The sequence below is a fragment of the Solanum stenotomum genome, chromosome 4, assembly GCF_019186545.1.
Source record: "Solanum stenotomum isolate F172 chromosome 4, ASM1918654v1, whole genome shotgun sequence".
Taxonomy (NCBI): Eukaryota; Viridiplantae; Streptophyta; class Magnoliopsida; order Solanales; family Solanaceae; genus Solanum; species Solanum stenotomum.
In genome coordinates this window covers 63013853-63032727 of record NC_064285.1, presented here as the reverse complement: position 1 = coordinate 63032727, position 18875 = coordinate 63013853, and the positions used below count along the sequence as shown (strand labels likewise).

At 36.1% G+C, this 18875-nt stretch overlaps 4 protein-coding genes across 4 annotated transcripts in view; 3 read left to right on the top strand and 1 right to left on the bottom strand.

Moving 5' to 3' along the window:
* LOC125863008 (uncharacterized) overlaps nucleotides 1-18875 on the bottom strand; it is a 36199-nt gene that overhangs the window by 17280 nt on the left and 44 nt on the right. The window lies entirely within an intron of this gene.
* On the top strand, nucleotides 506-7619 carry LOC125863000 (protein PAT1 homolog 2-like). Its single transcript, XM_049543137.1, has 5 exons — nucleotides 506-749; nucleotides 1997-2163; nucleotides 3392-3448; nucleotides 4095-4170; nucleotides 4828-7619. Exons 1-5 carry the CDS (start codon nucleotides 689-691, stop codon nucleotides 6915-6917), a joined length of 2451 nt encoding a protein of 816 aa, XP_049399094.1. The 5' UTR covers nucleotides 506-688; the 3' UTR covers nucleotides 6918-7619.
* Nucleotides 8634-13922, top strand: LOC125863001 (serine/threonine-protein phosphatase 7 long form homolog). The gene is made up of 6 exons (XM_049543139.1): nucleotides 8634-8909; nucleotides 10942-11735; nucleotides 11824-12009; nucleotides 12112-12549; nucleotides 12642-13012; nucleotides 13852-13922. Exons 2-5 carry the CDS (start codon nucleotides 10944-10946, stop codon nucleotides 12990-12992), a joined length of 1767 nt encoding a protein of 588 aa, XP_049399096.1. The 5' UTR covers nucleotides 8634-8909; nucleotides 10942-10943; the 3' UTR covers nucleotides 12993-13012; nucleotides 13852-13922.
* Nucleotides 15383-18874, top strand: LOC125863007 (UDP-arabinose 4-epimerase 1-like). Its single transcript, XM_049543144.1, has 9 exons — nucleotides 15383-15513; nucleotides 15829-15942; nucleotides 16040-16147; nucleotides 16402-16493; nucleotides 16846-16987; nucleotides 17220-17314; nucleotides 17607-17736; nucleotides 18129-18273; nucleotides 18355-18874. Exons 1-9 carry the CDS (start codon nucleotides 15388-15390, stop codon nucleotides 18570-18572), a joined length of 1170 nt encoding a protein of 389 aa, XP_049399101.1. The 5' UTR covers nucleotides 15383-15387; the 3' UTR covers nucleotides 18573-18874.

Sequence of the window (18875 nt, the reverse complement as noted above, 5' to 3'; positions counted from 1 at the left end):
ACGAAAATTCTGAACTTCTTCTTCTTCTTCTTCACAATTAAATATTTGTGTACTTTACTCATGTTGAGTGGCTCACTGACATCATTATTTATGTTACAGATCCTGGTATGTTTTTTTACCATCATTAATTTATGTTTATGTTATTAAGGATAAATAATAAGATGTAATAATTTTCATTTTACTTTACATTATTAATGTTTGTTACTACATAATCTTGTATGTAAGATAATATTGTATTTTAGTTTTAATGACTGATAAGTTTAAGTATTATTTTATAAATTTCATGATATTAAATTCCCGCACGAAACACGAATAATTTTACTAATTTTCTCTATACATAAAATTGAAAGCCCAAACCTCTAAGCTCTAATTAAAGATAAAACATCCCACCGATACACCACGATTCACCTTTGGTGAAACAAAAAGGAAGTCTCCCGTCTCTTTCTTCCCTTACTTTCACACACGCATTTAACCAAACACGTAATGTGCATATTCACGCTATGTCTTTTCTCTGTATTTCTTCGAAACCCCTAAAAACCTCTGCTTTTATCTTAGCCAATTAGAGGATTTTTTTTTCTTTGATTCGGTGAAAGATTCAATCTTTCTCCTTCTCCGGTCGGTGAACATATGGTTACGTTTGGTGTTTTTTTTTTTTCAATTTATTTTGTGTGATTTTTGTTAAATTATTATGGAGAGATCCGATTGCAAAGATTTCATGGACTTGTCTAACTCTTCGAGCTCCATCTCAGGTCAGCTCACTGCATTTTTCCCCTTCTTAAATGGGTTTTTTTAATTGATGATTCAGCTGGTTATTTTTTTTTTTTGTTTTTTTAGATGGGACCCAAGTTTCATTCTTGAATTGTGTTTTTTTTTTTGTTTAAATTGGGTTGAAGTTTGGTGGGAACGAGCTGAATGCATATATGAGATTTGTATAGCTATTTGATTAGTTTGAGATAAAGGCGAAGTTGCTATTTTTTATTTATTTATTTTTTTTGGGTTGATTATGCTTCTGCTTGAATTTAGTTTGGGTTACTGTTTTATTCCTATCTGGGTTTCAGCTATTTCATTTCTTAAGTGAAGTTTTTGTTTGTTAAATGGGATAAGAGGAAACATATATAGAGGATTAATAGAACGATCCAACTTCATTCTTGAAGTTTGTGGGGATGAGCTGAATGCATATAGGAGATTCATATATGGAAGAGTAACCGATTCGGCTCTGCTTGGATTTCATTTGAGTTACTGTTTTATTCTATATGGATTTCAGCTAGTTCGTTTCTTAAGTGGAAAGTGGGGGTTTAAAATGGGTGGTATAGATATAGAGGATTCATACAGAGACCCAACTAGTTCATCCTTAAATTGTGTCTTTTGGTTGAATTTAGTGAGAATGAGCTGAATGCATAAAGAAGATTCATATAGCAAATGGATTAGTTTGAGACTAAGGCGTAGTTGCTATTGTTATCCTCTTGTTTTTCTTTTCAGGCATGATGCTCTACGGGATGGATATAGATGATTCAACTAGTTCATTTCCTAAGTGGTTTGTTTTTTTCAATGAGTCAGAATTGAGGGAATATATATAGAGGATTCGGATAGCATCTCAACTAGTTCATTTTTCAATTGTGTGTTTTCTTTGGTTGAAATTTGTTGGATTGAGAGGAATGCAGATAGAAGATCTATATAGCAGCCTGATTAGTTTGATTAAGGCATAGTTGCTATTGTTGTCCGCTTGTTTTTCTTTTCTGTCTTGATGCTCTTACTGAAATTCATCCAATTTACTGTTTGATTCTATCCGTGTTTCGGTTGAAGAGTCCCACATCGTTCGGTGAAGGGATGGCTTGGGCAGTCCTCAACTCTTGAGCTAGCTAGCTTTTAGGGTTGAGTTAGGTTCATGACCAATTTTCTTTACAGTTTCCTGTATTACATTTAAAAGAAAATCCGTGCTTGTTTTTGGATGTGGAAACGGTGTATAAATTTTGACTTTTTTCCTTTGGTTAAGCAGATAGTGCACTCTTCGATGCATCCCAATATGCATTTTTTGGACGAGATTCAGGAGAGGAAGTTGAATTGGGTGGTCTAGAGGAAGAAGGAAACAATTGTGTTCCCGTGGTGGATGGTGGATTTGGTGATGTCGATACACATGAGTACCATTTGTTTGAAAAAGATGAGGTACATCCTTCTGTTACTCTGTTTTGGATTTGAAATGAAATGTTTGCCTAATGACGGTTTGGTATTTAATGAAAAGTGTGGTCATGTAGCCACTCTTGGACATTGACATTTGTTTTTTATCTTTATATAATGAGGAAAAAGGAAATAAATAAACTTGGCATCTACACATTCTATTACCGAAAATACTAGAGATAAACTTATTTTCTTCTTTGGTCTTACTAATTATGGGCGCTCAAGTTATGAGAACTTGTAGTTAGGTCTTCTGTAGCATTTATGGTACTGAAACATTGATATCATACATATATTGCACCAGGAGCAAATTAGCATAAATTGGTCCTTGGATTTGCTACTTCATTTTCCAATCTTTGTTTCTTGTTTACTTTTGTGCTCATTGCATTTTACTTCCAATTTTATGTGAGATGACATCCTTTAGTTTCCTACTGGTGAATCAATAAAAAGAAAAATGGGAATTTTATCATTTTGTTGTCCTCTGCCTAGTTCTTTTCTTGCTTTGTCACTTAAGAGTCCTGAAACCCTTCCCATGTACTCTACAATCAGGAGTCCACTATAGTCTTTCCTTTCATCATTGATCTATGAGGCTATTTGGAGGGTTAGGATGGTGGTTTTAAAGTTTTGGTCCAAGTTTCCGAGCTGCAATTAAGGTTTGTGCTGGTTTGGAGAAGTGGTAGTGAGGTAATCAGCAAAGGGTGGCAGAAGGCATGGTTTTTTTAGCTTCACTCTGATTAGGTCTGTGGTACCCACGATGAACGATATTTCCTCGTTCATTAAAGTTTAGGCTGAAAAATGTTGATTGCTAGTACAAGTTTTAAGATTGGCGTTTAGCTCAAACTTGAGGGAAAAGAGTGCAAGTTTCCTTTTTTTTTTTTTAATTTGGTTTTGGAATTTTATCAATGGGTTTATCTTGTTATAACTGGCGGATGTGCTGTCTCGTTGCCAATTAATAGTTTTATATTTGGAGTACTTATTGTTTTTATTTGACCCACTTTCTTCTCTTCTGGCTCAGGAGTTTCATATCACTCTCATTAAGTTGCATTTAGCTTATGTCTGATCCCTAAAAATTTTTGGTGCCATCTCTTGTGAATTTGTGCCTTTGGTGGTTTGAGCATGCTATATTTTTTATTACTTTGATAAACTGTTGACGTATTGTACTTTTCTTTGTAGTTATACCTCTTTTGCTGCCTATACTAATATACTGCTTTATTTTCAGGGATCAGCTTTGGGGTCTTTATCTGACATAGATGATCTGGCAACTACATTTTCAAAGGTTTGATCACAAGTGTACCTTATTAAGTGTTGCTGTTCATTATAATAGCTGGTTATGCTATTTTATTTTATCTCTTCTTGATTCTGAATAGAAATCCGGTTAATTTTGCTCATATGTAATTTGTCGATCTCTAAGGGGTCGTTTGGTATCAGCAATAAGGATAACAATCTGGGATTATTTTATCCCGAATAACTTGCTTGCAAGTCAAACAACTTACTACTAACTAGTAAGGGTGTTGGAACTGTGGCTTGTAAATTTTATTGTAGCATCTTCTCTTAGAAATGTGAAACTATTCTGTGGTATCAATCTGATTAGTGTCCTGTCTTTGAAGGGGATAATGATTGGATAGTTGCAAAATATTGAACTTGAGGCGTAGGTGAAGAGAAACAGAGCTTTTTAAGCACACTTGGAACTAATAATTTTCTTTTTCTGATTTACATAGTCTTCTAGTACTCTGAATGGCACTAAAAGGAAAGGCTGTCTCAAATGTACTTGATTTGATCATTAATATCTTAAAATTTGAAGATCTTGGTTTTGCATGGCATGCGTCTTCGATTTACCTTCCGATCTTTTCTGCATATTGCAAAGTCAAGTATGCTTACATGATTATTTTTTAAAGCATACATGATTTTTTTCTTTTCTCCAGTTGAACAGAAATGTCGCAGGACCTAGGCATCCAGGAATTATTGGTGATCGTGGATCAGGATCGTTTTCGAGGGAAAGTAAGTGCACATGTGGATTCATCTTTGAGTCAATATCTGATATTACTTTTTTATATTGAAAAAAATCTCTTGGGCTTTCTGCTGTATGAAATTCACTATTTTCTTGCTAGTTTTATCTGATGCTACTTTGTAATAGAAATCATATTCCTTTAACACTATCTGCTCTCCTGCATATTGGGCCACTAGTCCAAGTCTGTAAATTTCTGAAATATCATAAAGTTTCTCTTTCTTTGTTGTCTCCAAAGTCTCTTTTTTTTTTGTTGTCTTGCTCATTTATTTATATATTTATTTGTCTTGCATATTATTTTTCATTGGCAACTTGTGTATAACGAAATGTAATAGGATCTAAGTTTGGGGCTTCTACACATTTGTACTCCTTTTCTCTGCTTATGTGTGTGACATGTGGTTATGTCTCTGCTTTGTTGTTTATCAAATGGTTGTGTTGAGCATTAAGTGGGAGAATACAAAAAGTTATTGACTTATGCTGAAATCATCTCCTTACCATCTTTCGTCTTTTTAAAAGGAAATCTGTGAGACTATCTAGGAAAAATTGGATTGCCTTTGAAACATATTCCAGATTAGATCTATTGTTAATGATTGTCATTCTAATGATGAGTTTCCATGTAGCTCTCTTTGATTGACCGAAATTGTTTGCAGGTTCGTCGGCAGCTGAATGGGCAAAGGAAACTGATTTTCCTGATTGTTTTGATCAGCATTTGTCTGACACTGAATGTCACCAGGAAAACAAAAGATGGTCTTCACAGTCTTATTTCTCTCCTGTGCATCTGTCAGAGTCAAAACCGTTGTATAGAACATCCTCAAATCCTGAGCAACCACAACTTCAGCGCTTCTCAAGCGAACCCATTTTATTGCCAAAGTCATCTTTCACTTCTCTCCCTCCTCCGGTTGGCAGATCTCTACAAGCCTCACCATACAGTCTATCATCTCATCAAAGCATGCCATCTCTTGCTGCTGGGCCTCAGTCTCCCTATTCAGATGCCAATCTCTCCACTTTGTCAAATCCTAATATCCATTTACCAGGCTTGTCTCATGGGCTTCATTATGGTGGAAACATGCCACAATGGATACCTCCCAGTCTTTCTCTTGATACCCGTCTGCAAAATCACTGGACTAGTCACGTGAGTCTCAGCCATGGGGATCATTCTAGACTATTAAATAGTTTATCTCCGCATCAATTTCCTCAGAATGGTTTGTTATCTCCTCTGTTAATCTCTTCCCAGCAACTGCAGCAGCGAAGATTGCATCATTCAGTTCAACCATCTTTAGCTCATTTTTCTGCACTGCCTTCCCAATTTAATTCCTTTCCTTCTCCTGCCCACCTCGGTAAGCATGGGTTGGCTGATTTTAGAGATTCAAAATCTAAGTCATCACATAAAGGTAGACAGAATGTGCGCTTTTCTAAACTAGGCTCTGAAGGCGGTAGCCAAAAAAGTGAGAATAATGTTCCCAAGTTCAGATCTAAGTACATGACTGGTGATGAAATAGAGAGCATCCTGAAAATGCAGCATCCTGCAACACATGGCAATGATCCATATGCGGACGACTATTATTACCAAGCTCGCCTTGCAAAGAAAGCAGCTGAGTCGAGGTCAAAACATCGTTTTTGTCCAAACAAGGAGCAACCTTCACGATCACGCAATAGTACAGACTCGCAGCCTCACCTCCATGTTGATGCTAAGGGGCAAATTTCATTTTCTTCCATCCGCAGGCCTCGTCCTCTTCTTGAATATGATCCACCGGGATTTGTATGTAATGGGAGTGGTGATCAGAAGATGTCTGAGAAATCTTTGGAGCAGGAACCAATGCTTGCTGCTAGAATTACAGTAGAGGATGGTTTTTATCTTCTCCTTGAGGTTGATGACATCAATAGGCTACTTCAGTTTAGTCAGCCGCAAGATGGTGGTGTTCAGCTGAGGCGGAAGCGGCAGATTCTGTTGGAAGGCATGGCTGCCTCAATTCAGCTTGTTGACCCGCTTGGAAAAAGTGGCAGTTCAGTTGGGCTGACCCCTAAAGATGACATTGTGTTCTTATGGTTGGTGTCTCTACCAAAAGGCCGGAAACTCATTTCAAGGTATCTTCAGCTTCTTGTACCTGGTGGTGAGCTTGCAAGAATAGTTTGCATGACAATTTTTCGCCATTTAAGGTTTTTGTTTGGCGGCCTTCCACCTGATCTAGGAGCTGCTGAGACTATCACTGCACTTGCAAAAACAGTCTCTGCATGTACAAGTGGCATGGACCTTAATTTGCTTAGTGCTTGTCTAGCTGCTGTTGTTTGTTCCTCAGAGCAGCCACCTCTTCGCCCTCTTGGAAGCCCTGCTGGAGATGGAGCCTCTGTTATTCTTAAATCTGTTCTTGAAAGGGCAACTTATCTCTTGACTGATCCTCAGGCTGTTAACAGCTTCAGCATGCCTAACCCTGCCCTTTGGCAGGCATCGTTTGATGCCTTTTTTGGTTTACTTACTAAGTATTGTTTGAGTAAGTATGACTCTATAATGCAATCGCTCGCTTCACCAGCCCAGTCAAACACAGAACTGATTGGTTCAGAAGCTGCAAGAGCTGTAAGCAGAGAAATGCCAGTCGAACTCTTACATGCTAGTCTCCCACACACAAATGAGCACCAGAGGAAGCTGTTGTTGAATTTTGCTCAGAGGTCCATGCCTGTAACTGGATTCAATGCTCATGGTGAAAGCAGTGGACAAGTAAATCCTGAATCTGTAAGCTGTTAGTGGAGATGCTAAGATGCCACAACTGCATATAGTTCTCAAGATCACCATCTGGCTGCCTTTTTCAGAACACAACGTTGTGCTTTACCTCCATGCCAGTAGAAATGTTGAAGGCTAGAAGCAAGGGTATGTGGGGCGTCATTTTAATGCATAAAGCTCTTCTTCCCCTTCTAACTTGTGTTTCTTGTGTTTCTTTTTCTTCTTCTTTTTCGTTTCTCCCTGCCTTTTCTTTCCATGCTTCTTTCTCCTTCCTTCCCTCAACTTTTCTTCATTTTTTTTTGAAGTAAAAGTTTTGTTCTTTCCCTTTTTCCTTTCTCGTTTGTGACAAGTCTCGTCTTACGTAACTGTGTATAATGTTAGAAAGTGATGGGGTTATTGGTCTCTCCTTTTAGTGTTTCTCATCCAAAGAGCTTATTTTTCATTGCTCTTCTGTAAACTTGGATTAAAGCTGGAAAGATAGGATGTACAGGCCATTTATGTGGAGTTTAGGGAGCACTCTGACTTGGCTATCTCCCCTCTCTTGATCGGGGAAGAAGGTGTTCACCTGAAGTGACGTTGGCTCATAGGACGTAATGGTAACTCTGCAGGTTTGATAGGATACATTTGCTAGACTTGAAACTTAGCATGGATGATAACTGTAATAGTAATTACATGCTCTTGTTCATCGACTATTATTTTACTGTAACATTTCCCCATTTTGTTTACTGAGTTGATTTGAAAGTTGTCATCCCCCGTCAATGGTTCAGGTATGGCAATGAACATTATAGCTTTTACCAGTGTTAACATGTTGGATAAACTGTAGGTATATGTTGTCTTCTTCAGTCGTCGCAATATGAAAAGGGTTGTGTATTCTAATCGCTCGTCACTGTATGCGACTGAATGTCAACACCAGTGCTAGTTCAGTGGTATAACGACATGTCTCGTTTGATGTAAGTGCTGAATTTTTCCCAGCCAATCGAAATCGATAGTTCATGTATGTTAGAGTAGTGTTTCTGTGTAATGTTTTGCTTCTTAGCAATTCATGTCTATTATATGGTACACAGTATGTAAGAAAAAACAGGGGACTGTTGCTTTGAATACTAGAACTGTATAGATCAGCAACACTAATATGTTGGCTGAAAAAAGCTTTACTTTTGAACTAAAGCTTTTGCCATCTTAGATGAGGTTACTTCTCTGAGCTTTCATTTGGTTGTAGATTTTGAAGTTGGAACTTGAAAATTTAAGTTTACGAAGTAGTGATTTTTGAAATTTGAAGTTTGTGTTTGGACATGCGTTTTATTTGAGAAAACTTAAAAGTCCTATGAATGGTAGTTTCGTGAGTTTTGAAACTTGAAGTTGCGTTTGATAGATCCCTTATAACATTGCTTCAAAATTTGGTGGGGGAAGAAAGTTGGACAAGAAAGCATCAATTCCAACAATATCTTATTAATTTGATTATCGATTTAAGGTGTTTACAAATAAAAAATTGATAATACCTAAAATTGGACCAAACAATAATCACCCTAAGCAATGAGTTGTTCAATTATTCATTCCCTCCATTTCAATTTGATTGCGTTATTTTCCTTTTTAATTCATCTTAAAAACAATCCCTTCTCTTTTTTAACAACATTTTAATTTCAACTTTTTACCTGATATATTAAGAACGAACAATTCATTCAAAACTCCTCTTTAATCTTTTAAAACTTTATATCAAATCAAAACGAAAACAATAATAAAAGCTGCCACAACTGCGAGTCGCAGACAGCGGTGCGCCTTGCTTTTAATAGCTTTCTCTTTCTTTCCCATTTCCTCCATTGAAGACATTTTTTTTCTGAAAAATTTTCTCCCCAAATTTCATCTTCCTCATTCACAATCAGTTAAAGCAAAAAAAAAAAAAAACCATTTTTTTTGGTTGAAATATTGTTCGTCCCTACGATTGTGGTGCCTCAACTCTCAACACAGCAAAAAATTCAGTTGAAATTTCAAGCTTTTTACAGGATAAAATCGATTTTTAAGGTATTTTTGCTAGCTCGAGTTGTTATTAATTATTTTTTTTCATGTAATATTGTTTAGTTAGGGTAGATCTATGATATCTGATTTTTGTAGATTTTTTTTTATGGTTGTGCTTGATTTTTAGTTGAAATGCATGGTCCTAGTTTGCTTTAGAATTTAATTTTTTGCTTTAAGATTACTTCTTATAAGAGGTGAACGTTTAGTTATTCAACTAATTGAGTATTAATTTTTATTTTTTAAGGAATTATTAACTTGCTTCTATGTTGGGATGGTGTTCTTAAAGCTTTGGTGAAATTTAGTAATTAGTCCAAAAAGAATACAAAGTCAATACTCTCTCCGTCATATATTAGTTGATTATCTCGTTAAAAATATTGTTTTTAAATTGCTTTTCACTTACTAAATTAAGGTAAAAATAATTTATTAAAAAATATTCATTTTACCCCTACAATTAATACTATTTGGAAGGCTAAACAAATTTAGATGTTAGAAAATTTTCTTTTTATAAGAGTTCATTAATTACTTTATATCTATTTATCCAATGATATTTATTCATACTTACTATGCTATCGAGCATATTTTTTTGGGCTAACTCATCGGTGGCCCCCTAAACTTGGCACCAACTTTCACTAGGCTTTGTTCATTTTAAGCACCTCATGTCAAACCTCATTGTGTTATTTTGACACTTTTTATATTTTCAAAACCACATTTTAAGTGCGTACATCCAAACGCCTCTTATGTGGAAAAATAAACGAATTGGTACGTGACACGTGGAAATTTCATTTTATTTTTAAAAATCTCAATTTTACTTTTTTTTTTCTTTCTTCCAGATCCCAAACCCCATGCCCCCACCTCTTTTCTTCTTCTTCTTGCGCCTCCTTCCCCTTCATCTGTTCTTCTCCATCAAAAAGGCAAGAACATAGGTTAGTTTACAAAGTAAAATACGTTTTGGAGAATAAGGGAACTCATACCAAATCGAAAAGTTTTTATATGACATTTAAAAGAAGATGATTTCTTGTGCTACTACAATTGGGATTTACAATGAAGGATATGTAAAATAAATTTCTTTTTTTTTCATTGGAGGTTGTTCTTTATTTCTTTTTATTCCTTGAAATCAATTTAATTTTCAATGGAGAAGGTAAGAATGTAAATCAATTTTTCCATTTGAAAGAAGTTGATTTCTTTTTTTGTTCCCTTGAAATCGATTTTGTTTTTGAATATGAATCAAGATGCAAATTCAATTTTCAAAGAAGATGGAAGAATCAAAGAGTGTAACCTAGTAAAATATTGTAGAATTTTTTTAAAAAGTTGTGTGGTGATGGAGGATGGTAGAAGGTGGGGAAGATGGAAGGGAGAAAGCAAGGAAGAAGAAGGAGAAGAGATATTTACAAAAAAAGTCTCTGACGCGCTCAAAATTCGTGTAGCACACGTACTGTGCTTAGTCAGCAAAAAGTGTCAAAATGACACAGCGACACCCTACATGAGGTGTCTAAAATGAACATAGCCCACTTGAGGTGCCTAAGTGAAACTTCGTGGCAAGTTTAGGGGGCCACCGATGGGTTAGGCCTATTTTTTTTTTATAAATTATTTTGATGTCCATCAATATGGATAAAGGGTAAATTAGTAAAAATGATTATCTTATTTATGATTTCTTAAACACTGTATAAAATGAAAAACGATCAACTAATATGGAACGGATTGGATATAGGAGGCCTTGTTAAACCTTTAAGTCTAAAGCACAATAAGAAATAAGTGTTTGATTAAGTGCAAAATACCTAAATTGAAAATATACAACAAATAAAAAATATATACTAGGTAAAATTAAAGAAAATTTATAATATGCTATACATTCATTTATGTACTTGTCTTTACTGACTATAATCCCAAAATTAACTTTTTCTTTGATGGAGTTGAATGTGTAAAAAAGATATCTTCACTTTTAAGAGTAAGAGAAGTAATTGAGTTTTGTATTCTCTTGTGATTATTTCTTTCTAAAATACTACTCATAATTGTGTGTCTTTAATTTTTTTGTTTATAGGTATGGATCCTCCACAAGTGACTGTACATTCTGGTCCAGAAGTTTATGATGTGCTAACGTTGCAGGCGGAACATCGATCACAAAGTGTGTGGAATGGGACCTTGAGGGGAGAGAAAGCATGTCTACATCCACGTCGTACAGATCATGAATTATGGCAACATTTGAAGCATCGTCCTTTGCATCCCCGTATTCTTGACTATTTTGGCAGGTGTGGATTTAGGGGAGTTGTAGAGGTAGGATGTGTTCCATATGATTGGGGAGTCATTACTGCACTAATTGAGAGGTGGCGTCCAGAGACACATACTTTCCACATGCGTACAGGTGAGGCAACGATCACATTGCAGGATGTCGAGCTCATGTTTGGCATGTGTGTAGATGGTGACCCTTTGCTTCAAGCTGGTGCTAGAGATATCTCTGTTCAGGGGTGGCAACAGTTGATCTACGAGCTTACTGGTTGGGCACCTGATGAGAATTGCTTTACTGGCGTTAGTAGGTTGTATGTAGGTAGTTTAGTTGCATATATGGACGGCTTAGATGCTATTACAGACCAATCGGCCGAGGTTAATGTGCAACAAAGAGTTAGGTTGTATCTATTATGGTTGTGCGGTGGCACAATATTTCCTGATAAGTCCGGTTGTAAACTTAGTTTAGACTTTCTACTAGATATGCGGGACCTTAGCACAATGGGAACACAAGCTTGGGGAGCATCCGCATTGTCGTACCTGTACAATTGTCTATGTCGTGCTTCAATGTCCGCAGCAAGTGATGTATGTGGATTTCTTTCTTTGTTGCAGGTATTTGACTTTTCATTTATGTGGTTTTATTTGCCTCTCTTATTTTGATAGCTATAATCTTTATAGTTTTAAAATTTTCTTAATGTAGGTCTGGGCTTGGGAGCGACTAATCCCGATGCAACCATCATTGCGTCCTCCAAGAGAACCTATGTCTCCACCTGAGCCACTTACGGCACTTGCACGAAAGTGGACTCGTTGTAGAGTTCGCCAAAATGAGGTGCGAGGTGTGCTTGCCATTTGCAGGGATGTATTAGACAACCTAAATGATGGCCAGGTGATTTATCGTAATTTATGTTTGCTTTTTGATTGAGTATTTATTCGAATAGAATTGTAGAATTTGTTTAATTTATTAAATGTTTATGTTTTTCTGCTATAGTTTGTTTGGGAGCCTTATTCAGAGACTATCATTAATGGGCTCCCTGAGTGGTGCCAGCGTGGCCGAGATGTTTGGATGGCACAAACACCCTTAATTTGTGGAATCTATCGTGAGTGGCACATGGTAGACCGTGTCCTAAGACAGTTTGGTAGGGAGCAACATATTCCTGGACCATGCACTACATTTGACCACCTTCATTTCAAGCGTGACAAGCGATTTAGGGTAACACAACAAGATATACATTATTTTGAGTTTATGGCTGCTTTTTGGGCACATCGTCGAGATAACATAATTCGTGCTGAGCTATTGATTGAAGCTTCAAGGTCACGATTAGAGTACTTTGATTGGTATCACCGTCACTCACGGATTTTTATAGGAAATCCAACTCATGATGTGGATAGGGGATATCAACACATGGCAGGCAGACATGAGGCATTGGTATGTATCGTACATCATTGTACTTGTTTGATATTTTACACGTATCTTAGACCATTGACTACGGACATGTATTATCTTTTAATTTGTTTTAGGCTCGAGGACATCAAAATTCATATAAGTTGGCTCTCAGTGTCGGGAATGATCCTACCGCGTCTGATGCAGAGAAGGTTTTGGCAGAGAAGTTCAGCCGCATTTCAGTGGAGTCTATGACTGCTGCCTCCCTGGGGACGCGGTTGAGCTTTGCTCCAGATTATACACCACCAACTGAATACGAGGAACCACCTATTGTGCCTGTTCGACGTCGTCAAAGGCAAGCTGTACATAGGGATGAGGTACGTAGTAGAGGACCTCGAGGGGGGCGAGGTCAACGTCGTGTGGATCGCCAATTGGTTGATGAAACCTGTACATCCATTTCATTATGGCGCGAACCTCCTATATATTGATGTGTGACGTGCCATAATATGTGAGTATCAACATAATAACAATCACGTTGTTGTTTAAATTGAAATGATCCTCCTTATAATCATTCGTGAGATGCTAAAATAAATCAACTCTTACATGATTTTCGCCATTTTAACTTTTTAAAATAAAATAAAATTGCAAGACTTATTTTAAAAAAAAAGAGTTAATTGTACATGCCTCATTTTATGTTAACTGTAATAAAGATAATAGTCATAAAACACTTCAATTCCCAGAAGACCAGGACTTCATTATGACAATTCAAAGTTGTAAAATAATTAATATTCCCTTATTTTGAGGCTTTAGATCTATTTTTGCACCATTTATTCATCTTCATTTCTCTTTTTTTTCTTGCTTTCTATAATTTATATTTATAAAATTTGTTGAATCGCTTCTCTTGTTTATCATTTCTTTCTGGTAATTAAGGTTCTTTGTTCTCTCTTGAAGTTATTGGATCATTTTAAAAAAAGAAGATATATTATGTATTTAGAATAATTTAGCATTAAATTTCTCATTTTACTATATCCCTACAAATATCTCTAGTTTGTTTTAGATCATAAGTTTCAAAGGTTTGTTCATTCTTTCTTAAAATGCATGCCCAATCAAAGTGTATCGTGTAAAATATGATGGAGGTAGTACTACGTAAAACTTTCTCATACTCTATGTTTACACCAGATCAATAATGCAAGATAAGTGTTTTTCATACATACGTTCATTTTTTTTAACCATAGTTAGGTGGTGATGTATATTCTTGCTTTAATTTTTAACCGCTAAGGTCAATTTGCTTAGTTTGATGTAAACATCGAGTCAGAATAAGTATTTACATGGTTTTTCTTGGTGAAGGTGAGTGAAGTTTTGCAAGTATGATTTTTGCAATAGGAAAGCAATTGCTTTGGGTAATAGAATTATTTTTTTTAGTGAAAAAAGTAAGTGAGCTCTCTCCTTTTATGTCTTTTTGTTAATTTAGAGTCAATCTTGTGAGCCTTTTGGGTTAATATTAGGAAAAAGGTTCAGATTCACTCCTCTATGGATATTTCTTAATTTTACCCTTCGTTATAGTTTGATGTTATTCATAGCATTACCATTAGCAAATCGTCTCGTATTTGCTCAACTCTAATTGAGGTCCAGAGTGTGGACCAGGTGGATAGAAGGTCCAAACGTTACCTCTCTACTTTTTATAATGGTTTAAAATTATCCTCCATTATGCTTCGGATTGGATAGGGTCAAGAGCAAATACGAGAAAATTTGCTAATGATGAATATAACATAGGATAGACTTTGTATGGAAATTAGAAAGAAGCACAATTTGTAAAGTCAAGATCAATGGGAACATCCGCCTGAACAAGCTCAAAATGGGCATTTCTGGCTAGTTTTGAATTTAGGAGTTGGAGCCTTTTCCCTCAGTTTTAATAGCCTTCGTATTCTTTAAGACTAGTTTGCCTTACAACAACAACATTCCCAGTGAAATCCCACAAGTGGAGTTAGGGTGGATGGAGTATACGCAGACCTTACTAGAGAGGTTGTTTCCGAAGGACCCTTGGCTCGAGTACAGCAAATCAAAGTAGGTATGGAAGAAAAAAAAAGTAGTGAGGAAAACATAGCAACTAGTCAAAAGAACAATAACAACATAGTGCGATAACTGAAGCACAATAAGCACAAATGATAAAGGATATCAAAAGCAGTAACTACAACTTACAAGAATAAGGATATTACTACGACAACAACACTCCAGTACCCTCTGTCCTTCTATCCTAATTCGTGACTGCTACGCCCTCCTAACTAGTTTGCCTTAAATGCAATAATTTGACTTTTAAAGTACTAGTACAGATTCAATAGCTGCAAAATGATACATATACATGGTCATTAACCACTAGTTTCATAAATAGTAGGGATAAGGGGGTCTGAAAAATACCTCAACTTTGATCGAATTTGCTGTTGCGATACTAAACTTTCATGAGAACCTATTACCTACCGAGACTATTTAATACCATATTTTTTACCCCCTGAACTATTTAATAGTGTATTTTAAAGGTATATATGTGCCCACGTGGACACATTACTATTTATAATTTTGCATTATTTTTTTATGTCCACGTGGGCAAAAATATATGGTTAAAATACTGTATTAAATAGTCTAGGGAGGTAATAAGTCCTCATGAAAGTTTAGTATCGCAACAACAAATTCGACCAAAGTTGAGATAATTTTTCAGACCCTTATCCCTAAATAGTATTAGTGTAATGTGGAAGAACTATCATTTATAGTATGATTCAAATGGATATAAGATGAATCACTCCAATTTCTCATCTAAAAATCATGAAGTTTGAAGTGGAAAAATACTCTAGGAATGCTAAAGGCGCTTACACGTTTCTTTTTTCAGGCATGGATATATTGGTGGTGTCCAAGAGAAGGAACAATATTACTAGAAAACTGCTCTTGGCCGCTGGCATTACTGCAATTTGTTTTCTTATATTCAGAACATCACCTGGTTTTAGTAGTTTCATGAAGGTTAAATTCTACTCGAAGTTTTCATCTTATGCATTGCATTCTCATTTACTTCTTCAACCCCGAATTTCAAGTGATCTATGGTCCACAACAGTTTAAATGTCGTTTAAATGTGTGGTCATCTCATCTAAAAATTTAAATTGGTAAGAGAGAATGTTAACGCACTTCTATTCACTTAGTGATATCAAAACTATATTTTGCTGAAGCAGGGCTAGTTCAAACATACAATTTTTTCTTATGCAAATGTTTTACCTTTAGATTCTTTTTCGTTTTGATAACGACGAATCTAATAGTCATTTTTTCATTTAAAATTTTCAGTTTGCTCAACGCGAACCTGGTGTAACTCATGTCTTAGTTACTGGAGGAGCTGGCTTCATAGGTTCTCATGCTACCGTTCGACTCCTAAAGGATTCATACCGTGTAACTATAGTGGTAAGTTACTTAATCATTTCAGCCGTCCCCCCCCTTCACGAATCAAGTTTTGAACTTTTTTTGACATTGTGCATAATCCCGGGATTCTTTTGAACAGGACAACCTTTCGCGTGGAAACATGGGCGCTGTAAAAGTTCTTCAAGAATTGTTTCCTGAGCCAGGACGACTTCAGTTTATTTATGCAGATTTAGGAGATGCAGTAGCTGTATCCTTAATGTTTTCTTTTATTCTTTCCGCATTTATCTTGATCACTTCACATCACCTCTTTTACTGGTCTAATTTAGAGGCAGAGTCAGGATTTGAAGTTTATGGGCTCTGAACCTATCAACGAAACCATAGCTCGATTGACTTGCTTTCGCAATTAAATATTTATACATATTTAATGGATTTTCTAATATTGTGGCTCCGCCCCTGGTCTTGATTATAGGCTGGCGTTTTCATCCTTAACTGGTAACTCAGGTTAACAAGATATTTAAACGAAATGCATTTGATGCTGTGATGCATTTTGCAGCTGTTGCATATGTTGGTGAAAGTACACAAGAGCCTCTCAGGTACTCCCCAAAATTCTGAAGCTCTAACTCATATTGACTGTATAAAATCGTTCAGTTTGATGCATTTTATACTTCCACCGAAAATAATGATTTCATTCTATGTAGCTCGGACTCTTCAAAAATGTCAATAGGTGCATTTTTTGAGGATCTAACACGGGTACATAAGCATTTTTGGAGAGTCCGAGCAACCTAGATTTCATTTCAAGAACTAATCTTCCAATGCAGTTGTCTGAAAATAGTGTTCTTTTGTACTTATTGTTTCCGAGCTTGTGCATTTCATACATTCAGAAAGATCGAAATTATGAGAAACCCTTGTTATTCTTTTATAGTGATATTCTCGAGTATTTTGCAGGTATTATCACAATATCACATCGAATACATTGCTACTAGTTAAGGCAATGGCAACATATGGTGTAAAGACACTAATCTATTCGAGTACCTGTGCTACGTATGGAGAGCCTGAGAAAATGCCTATTACAGAAGAAACCCCACAAGTCAGTAACTGCATTCCAGTTACTTATTAGGCAATTTACGCTAAATTGATTTTCGATATAGTAGTTTATGTGTCTATTAAGAACACTTCCTTTGATGTTAACTTGGAACCAGTTTTTTTTTTCAATTTGACACTTTTGCTGGTGCGGACTTGTGGAGTAATTGTTTGGTTATTATAATTGTAGTCGATCATTCTAGTTTTTCCGGTGTACTGACTTAACTTTGAACAATCAGGCACCGATAAATCCGTATGGAAAAGCAAAGAAAATGGCTGAAGATATCATACTGGACTTCTCAAAAACTTCTGATGTTGCTGTCATGATATTAAGGTAATTTGTGCTATCAATGATTTCTTATATTTTACCTACGGGATTTAAATTACATATACTGACAGTATAGAATTTTCACACTATCGATGCAATTGAACTTGTTATAACAGATTCTCAGTCTATTTCTCGAAGACTTGATATAAAGTGTTACCTTCTGTTGTTGGTTACTGTTTTAAGAAAAGCTATATACTGTCAGTGCACATTGCTTAAAGTCTTTTCCAGAAGTGTCGTACTCTAGAAAAGAAGTTTGTTTGTTTCCAATTTCTTACGATTCTTGAATCAAATAATTCAGGTATTTCAATGTAATTGGATCAGATCCTGAAGGAAGGTTAGGAGAAGCTCCTCGACCTGAATTGCGCGAGCAAGGACGGATATCTGGTGCTTGTTTTGATGCAGCCAGGGGAATAATTCCAGGGCTGAAGGTTAGAACATATATGGGTTTAACTTCCACACGCTACACTGACAATATTAAAACAATTTTCTTCACTATCAAGTCTCCCCTGAGATAATGACGGGTAAATAACCTGGAAAATAAGACATGTTACCTACTACAGGTGATTAAAATACATTGATAGTGCAAAAAATTCATTACATTGTCAAATGTGTATCACGTATGAGTAATATTCTTCTACGAGTCCACCAAAATGCTGATTGGGGTGCATGTCGGATCCTTCAAAAATAGTAGTGCATTTTTTTAAGGATCTGACACAGGTGTGAACTCCGAGCAACATACCTTTGAAGCTTTCCAACTTGTTATAATGTCCCTAATATGTACCAATGTATTCTTTTCTTCTATATGGTGAATTAACTACAGATAAGAGGAGTAGATTACAACACACCAGATGGAACTTGTATACGAGACTACATCGATGTGACTGACCTAATCGATGCTCATGTCAAAGCGTTAGAGCACGCAAGACCTAGCAAAGTTGGTATCTACAACGTCGGAACAGGAAGAGGTTTGCTTCCTCTGCTTTCTCTGTTTCTAAGTTAAAAGGAATCACTTGACATTTGTATGATGCTTGTTGTTACTACTACAGGTAGTTCAGTGAAACAATTCGTCGAAGCTTGTAAAAGAGCTACAGGAGTTAACATAAAGGTTGAATACCTCACTCGACGTCCAGGAGATTATGCTGAAGTATACAGTGATCCTTCTAAAATTAGACACGAATTGAATTGGATCGCGAGATACACGCTTGAAGAGAGCTTAGCAATAGCATGGAGATGGCAAAAGGCACATAGAAATGGTTACAACTAAAGTAGATAAGTTTAAGATTTGAACTCATGAATTACTTTTTTAGTTTTGAATAGATAGCATTATTCCTTTAGCAGACTCAGTGGTGGAGTCAGGATATTCGTCAAGGGAACCCAAAATATAAAAAAGGAAAACATACGAAGAAGCCAAGGAGATTCTTGACCATATATATGTATACCCCCTTGCGATAACCTGGCTCCGCCCACACCTATAGGAGGTGCAATGGCATTGGAAATTCATGTGTGTTGGACTACAATGATATCATAGTTGATAGTTTGCTAGGTTTATAACTGCAAAATCTTGTGG